Raw genomic sequence first — 20514 nt, 5'->3', positions numbered from 1 at the left:
GCTGATGCGGCCCTCAATGAAATTGAGTTTGACACCCCTGATCTAGGGTCATGCTAACAAAGGTAGATATAGTTTCATATTGTTTCATTTTCATATAAATCTCCTCCAAGAATCCTAGAATATGATTAAAAATGTGGAAAATTGTTATTGAAAATATGGGGACAAGAGAAGAAAAGAAAACCAAGCATTTAGGTGTGCTTGTTATTTCATATAATTTAATTTGATTGTTTCTGGTCACCAGACATGTTTTTTCCCCCCTGTGACTATGTGATATATTATTCGGCCTACATTGCTCTTAGAGGGACTGGCATTATCTCCAGAAGTTAACCACAAAGTATTTCAGCAGTGGAATTCTTGTAGAGAATGAATTTTAAAATCTGTAAGGGGTAGGGAGGTGAGGTTTTAGCGGTGCATGGTAATATTTCTGGCAGGCAGTATTATGTAAATATGGACTTACCCTTTTGCAACCCTTTACAGTTTTCTGTTAGTATCTTTAAAATAAATGTTACAGATGGTAAAAGTGCTACTTTAAATAACAATAACAATTTCTGCTTCAACTCATGTAGGGATTATACAGTCACTTGAAGCAGGAAGAGTTCTTAAAGAGGTATGTGGCGTTTGTGGGAGGTGATAGGCAGTAATTGATTGTATATCTTTTTTTGCCATTCCTTTAAATGTTTAGTTTTATACAATTCTCAGTACACCGATAGTAGTGGAATGTATAACATGTGAATTTTACAAATCTTCAAGTGAAAAGTATCTGGCATATTTTAAAATCTAAACCAAGAAAATATATTTCTGAGTATGTAAAAAAATTACTTGCAGATGAAAATCCTACAATTACAATGGCAACAGTGAGATTTTTAACCATGGCTATAAAATTTAAGCTATTAATAATGAACCAATGATTTACTGTAAATCTATTATGTAATATTTACCAAATAGTTTACTTGTTTTATCCAGTACTAAGTTTATATTTTGTTTGTAACTTGCTTTGGGAGTTTGGGACTGTAAACAAAATTTATTGATTGATTGAATATTTAGTAGATTCTAATGACCAAGAAGAGAATAGACATGAAAAATAGAGAAATCCTTAGTGTATGTCTGTGAATTGCCTCTTGAGAGGAGAAGAACTAACAACAGGGGAGCCATTCTTTAAGGATTGGAAACAATTTTCTAACTTCAACTGGGGCTTCTTTTCTCCTTCTTTAGGCACTTCATCTGACATTTTGCCTGTAACATGCTAAAATGGAATCAAGCCACAGAAATTTAGAAATATAACACAATAATTTAAAAAATTAGAAATATATAACATAATAAATGTTCTGTTTCCCAAAGTAACAAACTTTGGTCAATTTAGATGGATTGCCAAACTCGTTGGATGAAAGAAGATATTGATATTTAGCTGGGGTAATTTCTGCGGTGTTACTGTCAACATTGCAACGATCTTGGCTGAAGCCATTTTTGCTTCATTTTTGGTTGCCACAGTACTGGGATGGGAGATAAGTGGTTTTAAGGTTAGACTAAACAATAATTGTCCCATGGGAACCAAGGTCATTGCTGCTTGACTTTTGGCGCACTGAGCTTTTTGTTAAAAAGTCCTTTAAAGTATTCTATTGGGGAACGTGGATAATTACATAGTGCTGAGGTGGGAAGTTCAGTTTTGTAACATTTTAATGCTTGGGAGGGAACTCCAGACTTGGTTTCACTTTTGACTATGCCGATACTTTGTAGTCAATAAATATGTTCTTTAAGGAAACCTCTTGCCTTGGAATTCTGTTTTTACTGGTCTCATCTATCAGAACCATGACTGGGGTATATGTCTTCCTGGACTTCCTAGGAACAGCAACTGGGGCTCTAGATGCCAAGGTAGTTAGGAAAAAGTTGGAGTTTTGGGCTTAATATCATGGTTCCGACAGATGGAACTCTTCAAAGAACTTCGAGGCATTGTTTACCTTAAAGAATCTTTATTCGAGTAGCAGAACATCGGCATTAACATAAAGCCAAAAACTGAATTCCCCTCCCATGAGCACATAGTATCAAAGCACAATCCCCACCTCCAATTAACAGTCATAAATCACATTCCCCAATTAGTTTGAAGCCCGGGCTTCCCCTCCATCTTTCCAGCCCACCAATTCTTTATCATCTCTTATTTTAACAACCTTGGTTCTCACACTAGGTTCAGTGTTATTATGTCTAGCTGGACTCTCATGCACATTCTCCTCTCCCCAGTATCATCTAATTCTAAAAGCAAAAAGGAGAAAATGTCCACATCTCCATCTGTTCTCAATGCAAAAACATTGATGTTAGCAGTGTTGACATTGCCATAGCTAACCTGTGTGCTCAACTACCATCCTATCCTGCCATTGATCAAATTGCTGTATTATTACTAAAGATGAATATTCAAATTGCTAAAGGGGATTTGCTTAATTAGATAATGGTTTCCTGTTCAATATAACTTAATTATCCTTTTTTAACAATGAAATATGGGATAAGAATTGCATGGGTACAGTCATGCATTCTTTCTTCTGCTTCAGTTTGGATATTTGACTTCTACATGCCACAATTCTTTTTCTGCTTCAGTCATATAAGATATGGCTCAGCCAGGAATTCTTTGGCATCTGATTCCATTTATATTGTTTTCAGGAAGATTTTGAAGTGAGAGGAGATGTAATCAATGGGAGAAACCATCAAGGACCTAAAAGAGCAAGAGAATCGCCTGTTGGAAAGGTAGGGCTATCGTAACTGTTATCCCCAAAGTGTGCCCCTCTTCTTTGGCATCACAGGGAATGAATGCTCGCTGGACAAAAAGGTTGCTTTCACAAAGTAGAATCCTGAGGAGGGCTTTCATTTTTCCTCAGGCCATGATGATCCTTTGGAGGAAAAATGTAGAATGCAATTATATTGTATATAAAATTGTCCAGATAGATAACACAGCCTACCTGAAAATTTTTTGCAGCAATGCTTACTGCTACTAGCATTTCTTAACGTACACTGGAGTTTTTCAGATTCGTTAAGTGGCATCGTATTGTCCCAAATGAGGATGGAGATGGAGATGGTGTGGTTTCCTCTTAAAAAAATTACCTGTCCTCTGAGCATTAAAATAATACATTCAGAAATCGCAAGGAAAGGGACAGCCACCATTCAAAATGCCCTGTTGTCCTGTTGCCATAGAACAGGGGTCGGCAACCTAAAAAAGAAAAAGAGCCACTGGGAACCGGTTCCATCACAAATTAAAAAAAGAGGGAGCCGCGTGCGTGTGTCCATGCACGCGCATGCGCAAAAAGGTTTTTTGCGCATGCGCGGACGCACGCGGCTGCCATTTTTTAAAAAATGAGATGGAACCGGTTCCCGGTTGCCCGATGGCGACGGCCCGTCTGCAAAGCTGCCGCTTTCGGCAGCTTTGCAGACGGGCCGTGGCAGCTTCCTCAAAGAGCGGCGCCCCTGCCCATTCCGAGAGGTGCGCGCGCACCTCTCCGAACGACCGGAGGTGCGCGCGTACCTCCGCGCAAATGGGCAGCGGTGCCGCTCTTTCAGGAAGCCCGCCGCGGCCCGTCTGTGAAGCTGCCGAAAGCGGCAGCTTAGCAGACGGGCCGCGGCAGCTTCCGCAAAGAGCGGCGCCCCTGCCCATTCCGAGAGGTGCGCGCGCACCTCTCCGAACGACCGGTGGTGCGCGCGCACCTCCCCAAACCTTTGGGGAGGTGCGCGCGTACCTCCGTGCGAAGGGGCAGCGGCGCCGCTCTTTCAGGAAGCTGCCGAAAGCGGCAGCTTCCTGAAAGAGCGGCACCGCTGCCCGTTCGCGCGGAGGTACGCGCGCACCTCCCCAAAGGTTTGGGGAGGTGCGCGCGCACCTCCGGTCGTTCGGAGAGGTGCGCGCGCACCTCTCGGAATGGGCAGGGGCGCCGCTCTTTGCGGAAGCTGCCGCGGCCCATCTGCTAAGCTGCCGCTTTCGGCAGCTTCACAGACGGGCCGCGGCGGGCTTCCTGAAAGAGCGGCACCGCTGCCCATTCGCGCGGAGGTACGCGCGCACCTCTCCAAAGGTTTGGGGAGGTGCGCGCGCACCTCCGCCCATTCGGGGAGGTGCGCGTGCACCTCTCCAAACGGGCGGTGCCACTCTCCATTTGGAGAGGTGCGCGCGCACCACTGCCCGTTGGAAGAGGTGCGCGCGCACCGGGCGGCTGGGAGCCGCAAGAGACGGCTCAAAGAGCCGCATGCGGCTCCGGAGCCGCAGGTTGCCGACCTGTGCCATAGAAGAACATAACTAATTCTTACACACCCACCCAAAAAAGGAGGGAGAGAGGTTATAATGAGAAACCATAGCTAGGAGTTTGTGCAAGTAGTGTTCCAGAAGCAGCAGTGCTTGCTTCCTGCTATTTTGTTTTCATTATTTAGTTGGCCTCTGCTGCTCTTGGAATCCAAGGATTTGGAGGCTTGCCTCTGATCTGCACAGAGGTGAATGCTGGGTAGAATGTGGGTAGGAAAGAAGGGGAGAGACCAGTTTAAGTTGGTCCCTTCTTTTCCCCAAGCATTTAATAACCCAAAAAGATATTTCCAGGTTCCCTCTTGCCTTCCCTCTCAATAGGAAAGTCTGTTGCAAGCTAGATGCTTGGCAGAAAGCTGGAAAGGTGAAATTGATGACGCCAGTGCGACAGACATCAGCTACAGTAGTTCTCATTGAGTAAAAGTAGATAACACTGACCAGTAGTTACTTCAGCTTCTTTTCCACTTCCATTGCCTTAATGGTTTTCTTTCAGGTAGAGGAGATAGGTGTGTATAGTACTTGGTTATCTTTTCTTCCCTATGAATTTCTCTGCCTTTAAGAATTTTAGTTCCCAAAATTTCTATTTCTCAGCCATTTCTGTACTCAGTACCTAACTATTTTTTAAAGGTGAAGCAGATTAATTGAATTATTTTTTTTGGTTAACAATTTAAATGTTCAGAAACCTCACATCAGATCTTTCTCCAGTCTCACTGAAATGTCTCATTCTGTTTTCTACAGTTGATGTATTCCATGGTCAGGCAATCATATTCATGAATGTAGTTTTTATTGTTCTCAAATCATATTAGCTGCAAACGTTCCAACCTAGTTGGTAATTTAAATCACACCATTTGAACTTTCCAAGTTCTTATTTCATGGAGTTTAATTCTACATCATGCTTATATATTAGTGTTCCTTTTCCTTCCTTCCCAGCTTTTCCAAGGATTGGAAATTTGCTGTTATGGGCCATTCACTGACATGCTCCCAGGTAAGAGGATTGGGATTCTTGATTTAAATTGAGGGAATGAATCTAACTGAAGTTTCAGGGAGTCTGTACACTCCTTTTTTTGGTTCTATAAACAGTTGAGTTCTGTCAAGAAAATGATCCAGCCTTTTGAGAAAAAGTTAACTAGCTTTAATAGCTTGGGGGGGGGTTGCTCATTCAGTGATATTTATCCTTTAATAAGGCAAGATTTATTGTCCTACTACAGAGACATTTCTAAACCTTGAATTTTTTTAGCCAGATTAATGTATATATGTTTGCCCATTTCTGCATAATTCATTCTGCTCCTAACTGTCATTAATAGAGATGATCATTCTGGCTATGTAGATAGTTATACTCATATTCCTTCTCAAATTGTGATGTGGTTTGAATACCTGTCTCCTTATCTTTATTGACATGCTTGATGAATAGTTCTTAAAATGCAAGCTGCAAGGATTACATGTTGTCCTGGTTAAATGCTATCTCTTCATCTTTTTTCTTAAAATTAACTAATTAGTATCAGGAAGAGATAATGCTTAGAAAATTTGCAAATGGCACAAAATATAGAAAAGTTAATATCTTGAAAGACTGAAATAAAATTCAATATATCATCTTAATATTATTTAACAACAATCTTGGAAAGGGTGGTTTATGGCCTATAAAAGATTTTCAACTGTCACATCTTCCCCTATAATCATGTGATTGCAGTCTAGGTGCTTGACAATCTGTTTGCACTTATGAATAGTTGCCATGTGATCCACAATCCTCTGTGCTAGCTTCCTCAGAAAGACAATGGGAAGCTGGCAGGGAAGGTTGCCCACCCCTCTGAGGCACTCTGTGCTATTTACTTGGGGCTCTGTCCACTTTGCATACCACAAGATCCTTAATGACCATAACTGGGAGTGTTGGAATAACAATCATTGCGCAAAGCAGCCACATAATGTCTTGCTTAAGTATTGTTTTGTTGAAAAACTCAGATTCTAATCCCAATTATGATCATAAATTGAGGATAACCTGTACAAGTCTGCATTTGGTAGTTAATTTTTGTGACCAGTTCCATTTTTACAGAATTCAGAAATATAGACTATGCAACTGAAGAATCCGAAACAAATTTACTTGTAACGTTTGTAGTCAGCAATTTGGGCTTAACATCTTATTCGGGGGGGGGGGAGAGAAGGGAATAAAATACTTAGTCATTATATATAATGCATTTTGTTAATCTTTTCGGAATTTTTCAGAACAACTGGAATGGATTGTAGAACTCTGTGGCGCCTCCCTTGTGAAGCAACCTCACTTATTTGCACATGCAACAGTAAGCAATAAACAGCACTTCCCACCTTCTCTTTATTTTTTTCAAAATTTCTGCTAAATTTAGCTGGTTCTGCTTAGTTATAAGAATCAAATCAATGGCTTATATTGCTACCTAGAAATCCTCTCACCTACGTCATTGAAAATAAACATAGAACCAAGGGGCTGAATACTCTCTTCTGCCGATGCATGCAGCTCTGTGGGATTGCAATATATCACCCACTAAGAAGGCTTGTGTACAGTACAAGCCTTTTTTCTTTTTAAGAGAAAATATGTTTGTGAATATATCAGTGTATGGCATCTGTTAAACTATAGCAGGGGTCTTCAAACTTGGCCCTTTTATAACTTGTGGGCTTCAACTCCCAGAAGTCCACAAGTCATAAAAGGGCCAAGTTTGAAGAGCCCAGAACTACAGTGTGTAACCTTTATATTCTGTCATAGCTTTCCCATGAATATCGTGTATCTCCTTTCACTTTTATTTTGTCACTTAGAGTAATTGTTTGCCTGTGAAATCTTTATTTCTTCTGTGAGTCCCCATTTGGTTGGAGTACTACAACAAAGCTGAAGACTAGTATGCCTTAGCAGTACAAATGATTGCATACAGGAAAGATGCATTGATCCTATATTCCACTTTCCTTTTCCTTTTTGTCTTTTATCCTGTAATCATTTAGAACTCCACTGCTGTGATAGTTGTTCAGCCTGATGCATGGACAGAAGAAAGCACCTGTGAAGGTGAGATGATAATGCTGCTTGTGTCTCCCAAGTCGTAAAGGCTTTACAAAATGTCTGACTGACTTTTTGCTTGGTATAATAAAATATTGCAGCAAATAAACATGTGAGGAAATAAGTATGGTTGGCTTTAATCATCAGACATGACCGTCATTACCATCAACTTCTATTCCCTAAGAAATTGGTAAAAGACAATTATTGTTCTTTAACAGTAACAAAGTTGGATGGCACCTTGGAGGTCATCTAGTTCAACCTCCTGTTCTCAGAGGAGACCTATGCTATTTCTGATAAATGGCTGTCCAGTCTCTCTTAAAAGCCTCCAGTGATAGATGGGGCACTCACAACTTCCAAAGGCAATTTATTCCACTGGTTAATTGTTCTCATTTTAGGAATTTTCTTCTTAGCTCTAGGTTGCTTCTCTCCTTGATTAGTTTCCATCCATTGTTTCTTCTCCTGCCACCACATGCTTTGATAAATAAGTTGCCCCCTCTTCCTTGTGGCAGCTCTTCACATATTGGAAGATTGCTAGCTTGTCAACCTTGTCCTTCTTTGCATTAAACTAGGTATATCCAGTTCCTGCAATTGTTCTTCCCATGTTTTAGCTTCTAGGCTAATCATTTTGCTGCTCTTCTCTGAACTCCTTCCAAAGTTTCAACATCTTTTGTATATTGGGATGACCAATACTAAGACTTTATAAACCAGTATTAGTACTTCACATGATCTTGATTCTACCTCTTCGTTAATGCAACCTAGGATTGCCACATACTGTTGGCTCATGTTTAAATGGTTGTCCACTAGGGCTTCATGATCCCTTTCCCAGTTACTAGTGTTGAGTTAGGTTTCACCTAGTTTATACTTTTACTTTTGATTTTTCTTGCTTAAATGTAAAACCTTGCTTTTCTCTGTTAAATTTCATATGATTGGATAATGCCCAGTGAACTAGTGTTGAGATCCATCTAGATCTTGAGCCTATCTTCTAGGACAGGGGTCTTCAAACTTGGCCCTTTTATGACTTGTGGACATCAACTCCCAGAATTCCTTAACCAGGCACACTGACTGAGGAATTCTGGGAGTTGAAGTCCACAAGTCATAACAGGGTCAAGTTTGAAGATCCCTGTCCTAGGACATTGGCTATTCTTGCCAGCTTGGTGTCATCTGCCAATTTGTTGAGTTCCTTCTCTATACCCTCATTTAAATTGTTTATGAAGGTATTGAAAAGTACTGGGCCTAAGATATATATCCCAATGCTTACTTCCCTCTTTGTAGATATAGTTCTGTTAAGGACTACATGTTGCGTGCGTTTTGTCAGCCAGTTACAAATCCATCTGGCGGTGATGCAATCTATCCCACATTTTTCTATTTTACCAAGAAGCAGATTATGCTCAGGGACGCGGTGGCTCAGTGGGTTAGGATGCTGAGCTTGTCGATCAGAAGGTTGGCAGTTTGGCGGGTCAAATCCCAAGTGCCATGTAACAGAGTGAGCGCCTGTTACTCGTCCCAGCTTCTGCCAACCTAGCAGTTCGAAAGCACGTAAAAATGCAAGTAGAAAAATAGGGACCACTACGGTGGGAAGGTAAGAGCGTTCTGTGCGCCTTTGGCGTCTAGTCATGCCGGCCACATGACCACGGAGACATCCTCGGACAAGCGCTGGCTCTTCGGCTTTGAAACGGAGATGAGCACCGGCCCCTAGAGTTGGAAACGACTAGCATGCATGTGCGGGGGAACCTTTACCTTTAGATTATGCTCAACTTTGTCAAATGCCTTACTAAAGTCCAAGTATACTATGTGTACTGCATTTTGTTGGTCACAATTAGTCACTTTGTCAAAGAATGAAATAAGATTTGTTTGACATGATCTGTTTCTGATAAACCCACGTTGTCTACTAATTGTAGCTTTGCTTGCTTTTAGTTCTTTCCAGATCTGCTGCTTGATCCTCCCAAGTGTTGATATCAGGCTGATTAATCTATAGTTTCCTGGATCTGTTTTTTTCCTTTCTTAAAGATGGAATCACATCAGCTCTTTTTCTGGTCTCCTGTCAGTTCTTCAGTCCCCCCAGATATTTGAAAGATATTATTTACTGTCTCTTACAGAGAGAAAGAAATGGAGCAAGGAACTTTGAACTGCCTGCCTCTAACTTACACTGTTTAGAAGAAATGTCTGTCTGTGGTTTCTTAGTTTCTCCAAACAGTAATGCAAATGAGAGTTTGTTATCCTTCTGTTTTTCATATCTGCTTTTGTCAGAGAATCCAACTGAGTTGTATGAATAAAAAGCTTCTCTCTTATCTATACACATTATCTTGTAAAGGATGGTTACAACAATAATGGAAAAAAATATGATTTCCCATGCTTAGGTTAAGGCATTTGAAATGTTATTCCTCAAAATGGCTTAAAGAAAGAACACTCAGAAGATATAGGCATTAAATATCTCATTGCTTCTCTGGTATTTTGCAGCACTCCCGCTGCAATGCAGCATTGCTGTAGTTTCACGTGAGTGGGTGCTGGACAGTGTTGCCTGCTATCAGTGCCAATCATTCAGTGACTACATCTTTCAACAGGTATGATGGAATTAGTTCTTAGAATTATACTTGAACATTTTTGGAATAATTTTCTTTACAAAGAATGTGACATTGTAAATATTTCAGTTGGCCTAAAAATGCGCCGTCTTTCACCAAAGATAGAATTAAATTGATAAATATCAGTTTTCAGCATAGTTATTGCAGTGGATCACAAAATCATGTGTTCTTTATGTCGATGCAGATTATTTTACAAACCATTATTGCCTTGTTTGGAAAGATGTTTTTCTTTCTTCATGATGTTTTAAAAATGTTATCATTTGCAAGAGTTAGAACAAAGAGCTAGCTGCATACCAGCTAATTGTCTGCTTGTTTCAATGGGAGAGTGTTCAGAGAGGCAGTTATGTTGGATCATTGGCATAGCATATTAATATAAGCAAACCAGATTGGAGATGGGCCAAGAGATCGCTGCAAGGGACCATAGGGTGATAAAGAGACATGTGTGGACTCAAATGTTTGTGTTTGGTAATAAATGAGCCAGAAATGTAATCTATTAGAAATTCATTATTTGTCTCACAAGTTAAAAGCAAACTTGATTTGATCATTACCACAATCATTGTAGTGAATGTGGTTGGCCTTAAAACTGTATAGATTTTTTAATGCAATAAAGAAATTTCAACAGAAAACTGAATGGGAACAATCTCACTTCTCCAGCTTGCATGACAGCACATGGTATATGCTAAAAGGGGAGAAGGTCATTATCCTCTTTCATTCATCTGCCTATTTCAGGAAATTAAGTGGATAGGTGCAGAAGAAGCAGATAACATTAGTGCCCTCAGGAAGGACTCCCTCAATGGTTTCTCATTTCTTCCAATAGTAAACTTGGGCTATCTCACAAGCATATTTTACTCCCTGTGCATGTGTGCACATGTTTTAAATTTTATGTTCATTTTTTGATTGGTGTATGTGTGTGTGTGAGAGAGAGAGAGAGAAAGAGAGAGAGATTTTCTCTGGATGTGACAAATTTTCTGTTAATATAATTTGTTTTCTGCAAGCACAGATGCTTACCTGAGTCCCTATATGTAAGCCCAAAGAGCCACTGATGCTTTGTACATGCTTTGTTTGGCTATGTTTCTGTTTCATTAGCTATTTTAATATGATATTTCTATTAATTAGGAAAGTTAGAATATTTTGTTATAAGTATTACCCTTATATATAGGTAGTTCTCAACTTATGACCATAATGGAGCCTGCCCATTAAGGTCACAAGTTGTAATGATCGTTAAATGAGGTGCCCACATGATCACTCGCCTGGTGACCTCAATCTTGCTCTCACTGTTGCATTTGTTAAGCAGAGCACAGGGTTCCCCAAGGGTGGGGGAGGTCCTGGGAGGTCTGGTTCAGGCCCATACTCACTCACTGCAGCACTTTCCCAGTTCACATATGGCCTTCCAGGGCCTCCCCCTGCTCTCTGTGGCATCCCAAGCTCTGTTTGCCAACCTGCTGGAATCCCATGCTCTGTTTCCCAAGCTGCTGGCTTGGGCCTACTTTCCACCCCGCTGAGATCCCCATCCTTTTCCCCACCCGACATCATGGCTTGGCCACTTATCTTTTTTGTAAATCTCCTTTGAAAGAGCCAGCTGTTCAGCTGTGTAGCCTTTCTACACAAAGGCCGTGTGCACTGTCCCAGAACTATATGTCTCCAGTGATTTGCATTTGGGAAGGAATAGCAAGCCAATCTGCCCCTCAGCCTTCTTATACCATACAGATACCATGAACTGTTGCCTCAGAACTGGGTGCTGTTTCAGAGCAGCCACAATTCCCCAAAGGGTGCCCACTTCTGGAATGGTGCCATATGGCTTCTGTATAAAAAGGCCATGAGATGAAATGGCTGCTTCCCAAAGGAGATTTACGGAAAAGGTAAATGACCAAGCCATGATGGGGATAGGAAGGAGATGTGAGACCAGGTGAGGTGGTAAGCAGGCTTAAGGCCTATGAAAACCCAGCAGAGTGGGATGTGGGAAAAGATAGACATGGGAGCACTATACATCCCTGGAGTCGACATAAGGACAGGCAGATTGCTAAGTGCCTGAATTTTGTTCACGTGACTGTGGAAGCAGTGTAGTAACCATAAGTTCCTTCATTAATTTCAAATAGCCGCTGAATGGTCATATGGACGCGGTGTGGCTCAGTGGGTTAGGACGCTGAGCTTGTCGATCAGAAGGTCGGCAGTTTGGCGGGTCGAATCCCAAGCGCCGCATAACAGAGTGAGTGCCTGTTACTCGTCCCAGCTTCTGCCAACCTAGCAGTTCAAAAGCATGTAAAAATGCAAGTAGAAAAATAGGGACCACTACGGTGGGAAGGTAACAGCGTTCCGTGCGCCTTTGGCGTCTAGTCATGCCGGCCACATGACCACGGAGACGTCCTTGGACAAGCGCTGGCTCTTCGGCTTTGAAACGGATGAGCACCGGCCCCTAGAGTTGGAAACGACTAGCACGCATGTGCGTGGGAACCTTTACCTTTACCTTTTTATCAGATTAATTTAGCAACAGATTTTTTAAAATAATTCAGTATTCGATACAAATGCTTACAACAACAAGTCATATGCATTGTCTTGCTTTGAGGATGTAAATACTGTAAACAACATGGGAGTGAGAGGGGGATGGTGCAAACCAGAGTCAGTGAAAAGGGCAAAGCATGCAGGCAGATGCAGGCTGCTAATAAAGGCCTGACATTTAGGAAAAACAAGAGGGTCAGTGCTGCTCGTCAGAGTCCTGACTGTCAAGAGTCCTTGCTCAAATGATCGGTCTTCTATCTTCCTCTGTTCCCAGGAACCATCTTCCATGTCTGAATAGTAATACTCTTGTAGCCCAAATGGAATTACAGCTTTCAATGCACTAATAAGCGAGTTTTGGGAACTGGATAAGTATCTAGCCTGATGCCTCCCTCGTGGTGTCCTTCATCAGATTCCAAGTCCAGGAGCAATCTCTGATGTATGCATTTATTTTCTTTAATTTCTTTAATTTATCTATTGCTTGTCTTGCCTTGTGTTTCCAGGTGGTGTCCAAAATGAGCATAGCTTTTGTACAATTCATTTAAAAAGTAATAGTTGAAATAATAAAATATGTAAATCACATTAAAGTCTGGCAATAAGAGTTAGAAGACTAACACTTTGACATGTTATCAAATAAAAAAATTTCTCAATTCGGTTTATGCATGTTTTATTTGTAGCTGGATGTTTTCCTCAGAGGACTGATTGCTCTGCAGTTTCTGTTTCCATAGTGCCAATCTCAAGCTCAGGGTCTAGTTTTTGCTTCTCTGTTGAGATGCAGGTGGTGTTGACTGAACATGCTCTTCCATGTCCTAGTTACTGCTCAAGAAGAGATTAAAACTATCTTGAGGCAATATACCAATATCACATAAGGAGTACCTTTTACAAGTTACTGCACGTGAAAGCATAGTTTAAAACAACGTTGTTTTAAAGTTATGCTTTTCTATATGCAAATTCTAAATTAACTAATCAACTGAAGTAAAGTTTTCTGGAAGTAAATTCAGCAGAATAAATTAGCTAGGTAAAAGCCTTAACAAACCTAAGATTCACTAAAATTAAGTGTATTGTATATATGTTGATAATGGCAGAAAGTGAAGAGGAACTAAAGAGCCTCTTGTTGCGAGTGAAGAAGGAGAGTGCAAAACTTGGGTTGAAACTAAACATTAAGAAAACCAAGATCATGGCATCTGGCCCTCTCAATTCCTGGCAAATAGATGGGGAAGAAATGGAGGTAGTGACAGATTTTATTTTCCTGGGCTCCAAGATCACTGCAGATGGGGACTGTAGCCAAGAAATTAAAAGACGCTTGCTCCTTGGGAGGAAAGCCATGGCAAATCTAGACAGCACACTAAAAAGCAGAGACATCACCCTGTCAACAAAAGTGCCTATAGTCAAGGCTATGGTCTTCACAGTTGCAATGTATGGCAGTGAAAGCTGGACCATAAGAAAGGCTGAGCGCCAAAGAATTGAGGCCTTTGAACTATGGTGCTGGAGAAGCCTCCTGCGAGTCCCTTGGACTGCAAGGCGATCAAACCGGTCAGTCCTAGAGGAGATCAACCCCAACTGCTCTTTAGAAGGCCAGATCCTGAAGCTAAAACTCAAATACTTTGGCCACCTAATGAGAAGGAAGGATTCACTGGAGAAGAGCCTAATGCTGGGAAAGATTGAGGGCAATAGAAGAAGGGGACGACAGAGAATGAGGTCCCTGGATGGAGTCACTGAAGCAGTAGGCGTGAGCTTAAATGGACTCCAGAAGATGGTAGAGGACAGGAAGGCCTGGAGGAACATTGTCCATAGGGTCGCGATGGGTCGGACACGACTTCGCAACTAACAACAACAAAATATATGTTGAGTTTGAGCATCTGATTGAGAATTTGTAAGCTAGTACTGTGAAAAATCTGATTTAAATTTCTTAAAATGTTTCATTCAGTTTGCTTTTTCCCACAGGCTCCCTCAGTTTAAATCCCTATATTTAAAGGGCTTTAATAGCGCTTATTCACTGTACCGCAATTCCTAGATTGTATTTTATAATAGGTATTGCAAGTGCAATTATTCACAAAACCTTCTATTAAGGCAGAGAGGTATGATAAAGTAGCCATTTTTAAAATGTAAAATAGCACTTTCATTGATGGGTTTCTCTACTTGTTCTATTGAAATGAGAACTAGGTGCATCTCTGCATGTTACATGCCTTCATAATGAGTAACTGCCTAACGAATGTTCACTTGCAAGCAGCAGAATCCATAGCTTGATTATATCAAAATTGTCCCATCTTTTGCCAAGAGTTTATGTTTCGCCTTTTGACTGATATGTTTCTTATCTTCAAAGTCCACCTTGGCTTCTGTTATCTGTCTTCCAGAAGATTATAGCTGTCTTGCAAAACATTGCCTAGGTAATATGAGGAAACTGGCAACATGCCCCCATAGGCACTGCTCTGAATTATCTTTCCATTTAGAAGGTGAACTCTGATGCAGGGCTATTGGAAAGACAGTTAGAAACAAGATGGTGAAGGAGAATAAAATATTCTTGCTTAGCATTTGAAAAGAGTGCAGTAGGAACAGAAGAGAAGAGAATACTTTATTTGGCCAAGTGTGATTAGACACAGAAGGAATTTGGTTTCAGTGCAGAATTTCTCAGTATACATGCACAGCAACAGATTAATAATCATAATAATAACACCAATAAGAGGGGGTAATAAAGATAAGGATAATAATAATAATAATAGTAATAAATGTTGTTGTTGTTAGTTGCGAAGTTGTGTCCGACCCATCGCGACCCTATGGACAATGTTCCTCCAGGCCTTCCTGTCCTCTACCAATAGTAATAAATAGTAATTTATAATTTAGGACTTGTCTTTTCTACTATGCAATCATATTGGTTTTTACCACCTTGAGCAGGGGATTGGACTAGAAAACCTTCAAGGCTTCTTCCAAATCTGTTATGCTGTTCTGTTCTGAAAGATGCAACTTTTTCTCCTACATTTTAAAATGGGAATTTCTCCCAAGTTACCTCTTTCTGTTCTTCGATGCAGGAATTCCCAGTGCAGTTCCCTTCTTCTAATATTTATTTAGTCTTGTTTTTTCTCTTTTTCAATAAGCCATAAGCAAAGGAATAACCAAATAATCATGGAAAGTGGAGAAAGTATTTTCTGTTCTATGAGGTCTGTCAAAACCTCTGAATTTTGACATATATTTCATCGTGCTCATAATTCATAAGATAACTTTACAGCTGTTGTTTTCATCCTTTTCTCTATTGTATAGCTTATTTTCACTGTGTGCTAATACTTCATGGTTTCTGATGCTCTGCAAAAGAAAAGAAAAAAGAAAAATACCTGCAGGATCCAATCTGAGTCAGTCACGAGGACCAGAGGTTTAATCTTCTGAGCTTTCGGACTCATGTGGAACCCATCCTCAGGAGACTTCTCTCTCACCAGAATGTAACACCAGATACATTATGGTAGAGGAAAATTCCCTGTGGATGGGACTTCAGCACAAGTCCGAAAGCTCAGAAGACTAAACCTCTGGTCCCGGTGAACAATTCAGATTGGATCCTGCAACATTATCCTGGGAAACATATTGTCAGAATCCATTTATATTTCATTTCTAACTCCCTATCTCACCCCCTTACTGGATTCTGCCATTCCCAAGGAGGGGCAAGAAGACAGGATGTTAATTGGCCATCTCTATCCCTTAGATAAGGGACGCGGTGGCTCAGTGGGTTAGGACGCTGAGCTTCTCGATCAGAAGATCAGCAGTTTGGCGGGTCGAATCCCGAGTGCCCCATAACAGAGTGAGTGCCTGTTACTCGTCCCAGCTTCTGCTAACCTAGCAGTTTGAAAGCATGTAAAAATGCAAGTGGAAAAATAGGGACCACTATGGTGGGAAGGTAACAGTGTTCCGTGCGCCTTTGGCATCTAGTTATGCCGGCCACATGACCACAGAGACATCCTCGGACAAACGCTGGCTCTTCGGCTTTGAAACGGAGATGAGCACCGGCCCCTAGAGTTGGAAACGACTAGCACGCATGTGCAGTGGAACCTTTACCTTTACCTTTTATCCGTTAGATGCAAGGTTTGTTTATTCACCCTGCCTGGAGGCCATCACAAAAGACCAGGGAAGAAAACCTTTGAACTAAGAAGAACAAACAAAGAGGGGGGGGGGAATTCTGGTTTGTATCTCCGACTGGAATGTGAAGGGGAGGAGGTAATAATGTTGCAAATGTAATGATGTTTCTCTTTTCCCAGGAGGGGTTTTGACACATGAAACTTGACTGATCTGGGACTGACCAAATGGACTGAGGGGAGGGGTTTTTACTTGGGGACACTTTAAAAATATCGATCTTTGAGACAGTTTCCAGATCCTGTCTAGATTATCCACTGTCAACCATGTTTTAGTAAAAGTTCCTGTTTGGACAATCCTGTCTCCAAGAGTTCTTTCCTAAGATGTGGATTAGGGTGGGTTTTGACATTAGACAGGATCTGCATTAAGAGTCAACCTGGAAGGGAGAACCTTATCGGGGACTTTGCAAAAAATACAATGTCTAACAACAAAGCAAGGAAGGAAGAAAGCCCCATGGAAAGGGAACTTTCTTCTTTCAAGATATCTTTCTTGTTTCCTAAGATGTGGATTGGGGTGGGTTTTGACAGATATATTTGTTTTCATTCGTGAAAACAATATATCTCTGACAGTCAAATCATCTACCAGTCTAAACTTACTCTTAACAGTTTTCTTTTCTATTGAGCCTATTATCATCTAGGAGTAGCCCAGCCAGCACTTGATAGTAGGCACATTTTTCAGTGACTGTTAAATTAGCATAGAGGAAGGCAAGTTATGTTGGAAACTCTGGAATTATCATGAAGGCTCTCTAACCATCTTACTGTAGAGTTGTGAAACCAGTTCTATTTAGAATTAGTTTCAGGCCCATGAAGGAGAGTCAAATTGGATTCAAGAAAGTATTTTATAAGAGTGTTAGGCAGTACAAAATCTGTATCATTTAGATTTTGTACTCCTGCTGATGTGTGACAACTACTTGAGCAAGCCTATTTTGGCAGCATAATGTGCGGAGTGGAGTGAGCTAAAGTGCCCAAAGGGTTATAGGTACAGTATATCAAGATTCTATTCAGTACAAATAGAACAAGATTGGTCAAGTACTTAGGAAGGTGTGGCTGCTTTTGAATAGCTCAACTTCATAGCTTTATTGACATCATTATATATTTAGCCTTGTTCTGCTACTTTTTTGTCCCAAATAAAAGTTTGTTCTTATGATAAAACTTGTTTTGCATGTTTGAAGGTTCTTCAGAGTCAATTTACAAAGAACTCTTCGTCATGCAGAATCCTGTAAAACCTAAACACAGGTTCCTTATAAATTAGCCTGTTACATAACACACCAATCATTGTACAGATTGTCCTCGACTTATGACCGCAATTAAGCCCAAAATTTCTGTGTGAAGTGAGACGTTTGTTAACGGCTTTTGCCCCATTTTACAACCTTTCTTGCCACAGTTGTTAAGTGAATCACTGCAGTTGTTAAGTTAGTAACATGGCTGTTAGGTAAATCTGGTTTCCCATTGATTTTGCTTTTTTAAAGGGGTGTAAAAAGTGATCACAGATGGCCTTGGGACACAGCAATGATCATAAGTATGAGTAGTTGCCAAACATCTGAATTTTGATGACATGATCATGGGGATGCTTCAAAGGTTGTAAGTATGAAAAATCGTCATAAGTCACTGTTTCCAGTGGTGTTGTAAATTTGAATGGTCACTAAATGAACTGTTGTAAGTTGAGGACTACCTGTATTTACTTTTTCTTGGAATAAATGGCAATCAGAACTATTTGAACTACATTTTCATATGGCAGTGGGGTCATAGCTACTCTTGGGTTTGGGTTCAGTAGCCCTTATTTACCAAACACAGTTGGGACCAACAATTCAGCTGTGGGCACTAAGGAATAAAAAATCACATGACTCCAACTTAGGATTTTACATCCATCTATGTTTACTGTGCTTCTTGCAAGCCATGTGATACATGACTGGGATGCTGCAACAGTCCTAAATACAAAGATTGGTGAGGTGCTTTTAAAAAATTCATAAGCAAGCCAATATAACTTCATCTTTGTTGTCATTCTTATTGGTAAACAAAGACTTGAGATATAATTTAAAGACATGATTTACAATGGCCAGTGAATCACTAGGAATAGGCAACATAATCTTCAGTTAAGACAATTCCTGTACAGGTGGTCCTCAAGTTATGACCACAATTGAGCCCAAAATTTCTGTTGCTAAAGGAGACAGTTGTTAAGTGAATTTTGCCCCTATTACAACCTATCTTGCCACAGTTGTTAATTTAATCACTTTAGTTGTTAAGTTAGTAATATGATTAAGTGAATCTGGTTTCCCCATTGACTTTGCTTGTCAGAAGGTCGCAAATGATGATCCCAGGATCCCAGGACACTGCAATCATCATAAATATGAATCAATTGCCAAGTGTCTGAATTTTGATCATATGACCAAGGGGATGCTGCAAAGGTTGTAAGTGTGAAAAATGGTAATAAGGCATTTTTAGTGGTGTTGTAACTTAGAACGGTCACTAAATAAATTGTTGTAAGTCAAGGACTATCTATAATTTGTTGCTATTTGGTTTTTTTTAAAAAAAAACAACACCACCAAAATCTATTTCTGCATCTGAGTTCCAATAATAAAGTGAAAAAATATAGAATTTTTAATGTAGGCAGAGCATGGGATTTTATACTGAAAAAATTCCTTCTCTGATGTGCAGATTTGTTCTCTGGCATGGTATCACTTTTGAATTTAAGTTACGGTTACCCTTTTGGTGGAGTATTTTTCTTAGGATTTGATGGAAGCAACCATTTTCTATGACTGCAGGATAAACTGAAATACAGAGTTGTATACAACCCAAAATTGTTCTTGTTTTCTTCTTGCAGCTATCTTGCTGAATCCTGGTTTCTTGCCATTTTGAAATGGAAATTCATACAAATTGAAGATTTAAAACTATTGTTTTGAAGCTCTTCTGCCAAAAAAGAAAAATAAAATCTTTTCCCTGCCCAAATGTATGATGTGACTCCATCTACTTTGCAATATTACTATTTCTTGGCAATTATAATTCCTGCTAACACTACTAAATATAGCCCCTTCTGATCAAAAGGTTGTCCATCCCTGCTTTGGGAAGAGCCACCAAACCCTCTGGTTTTAATTTGGCCTCTTGCTATTCCAACTACAAAGAGGAACTTGGGCAGTTTTGTCTCCTCACTCCCCTTTTGCATAAAACCAAAACGTTTTTGCATCTTTTACACAAATTCTATGAGATTGAAGCCTAGAATAACTCTTAGTAGGTGATGTGAGAGGGCAGCATCTGGGTCTTGAATGGCTTATAAGCAGATCTAAGTGAGCAGACAACACCACTACCACCACCAGACATAAAGATATAGCAAAGGTGAGACTTCACCTTTCTGCTGTTATTTTAAGAGGCTGTCTCTTTGAAAAAGTCATAATAACCCGGGTTGCCAGGGAGAAGTTCTTTTTTACATTTGCAAAAGATTGATAGCATATCATTAAGTTTCTTTAGCTTCACTACTATATCAACTCCTCATTGCCCCATCCTGTGACACCTATTCTTTGCTTGCTGAATATAAAACACAATATATTTCTTTGCCAAGTGCAAAAGGGCCTGAAAAAAAGACATTTGCAATGGGTTGGATCATGGTAGAAGAGAAAGACTATCCATTGGAAATGACAAGATAATTATTTTCTGGAGAGGGAAATTAGGCCTACAAAAATATTAGCCAAAGCCAACTCAACTTCCAATAATCTTTCTACCTTTGGTCCCTGGTTCTTTTTCATCAGATACCAGAAATTTAAGTTCTAAGGTTCTGCATTGGCAGCACATATACCTTGCATTAAAAATATCTATTTTGGCCATGTGCTATAGGCATGGTTCTTATTGTGCCTAGATGCACTTGGTTGAGACTGATCATTGGGATATATTACAAGCCAGAGCTTAGACTAAAACAGGGGTGTCAAACTGCCAGCCCGAGACGCTGTTGCCTCATATGGAAGCTGCACCCACCCCAGCTACGGCAATGCAAAAAAAGTCGAGATACGTCACTGTCAACCTTCCCATGTATGGGCTTTTCAAGTGACTCTGAGGCATTGTTTACCTTAA

General features: G+C 40.4%; 2 protein-coding genes across 2 annotated transcripts in view; one reads left to right on the top strand and one right to left on the bottom strand.

The window, feature by feature from the left end:
- The window catches only part of BRCA1 (BRCA1 DNA repair associated), a 75701-nt gene extending 62571 nt beyond the window's left edge, over nt 1-13130 (top strand). Inside the window, exons 16-22 of the mRNA XM_081343741.1 lie at nt 567-607; nt 2647-2730; nt 5192-5246; nt 6479-6552; nt 7220-7280; nt 9729-9832; nt 12621-13130. Of these exons, the coding sequence (XP_081199867.1) occupies nt 567-607; nt 2647-2730; nt 5192-5246; nt 6479-6552; nt 7220-7280; nt 9729-9832; nt 12621-12644 (443 nt within the window). The 3' untranslated portion in view covers nt 12645-13130. The remainder of the gene's footprint in view (nt 1-566; nt 608-2646; nt 2731-5191; nt 5247-6478; nt 6553-7219; nt 7281-9728; nt 9833-12620) is intronic.
- The window catches only part of PSME3 (proteasome activator subunit 3), a 449122-nt gene that overhangs the window by 81510 nt on the left and 347098 nt on the right, over nt 1-20514 (bottom strand). The gene's annotated exons all lie outside the window — the stretch shown is intronic.

The sequence above is a fragment of the Vipera berus genome (genome assembly GCF_964194415.1).
Source record: "Vipera berus genome assembly, chromosome: Z".
NCBI classification, from domain to species: Eukaryota; Metazoa; Chordata; class Lepidosauria; order Squamata; family Viperidae; genus Vipera; species Vipera berus.
This window is presented reverse-complemented; position numbering and strand designations above follow the sequence as displayed.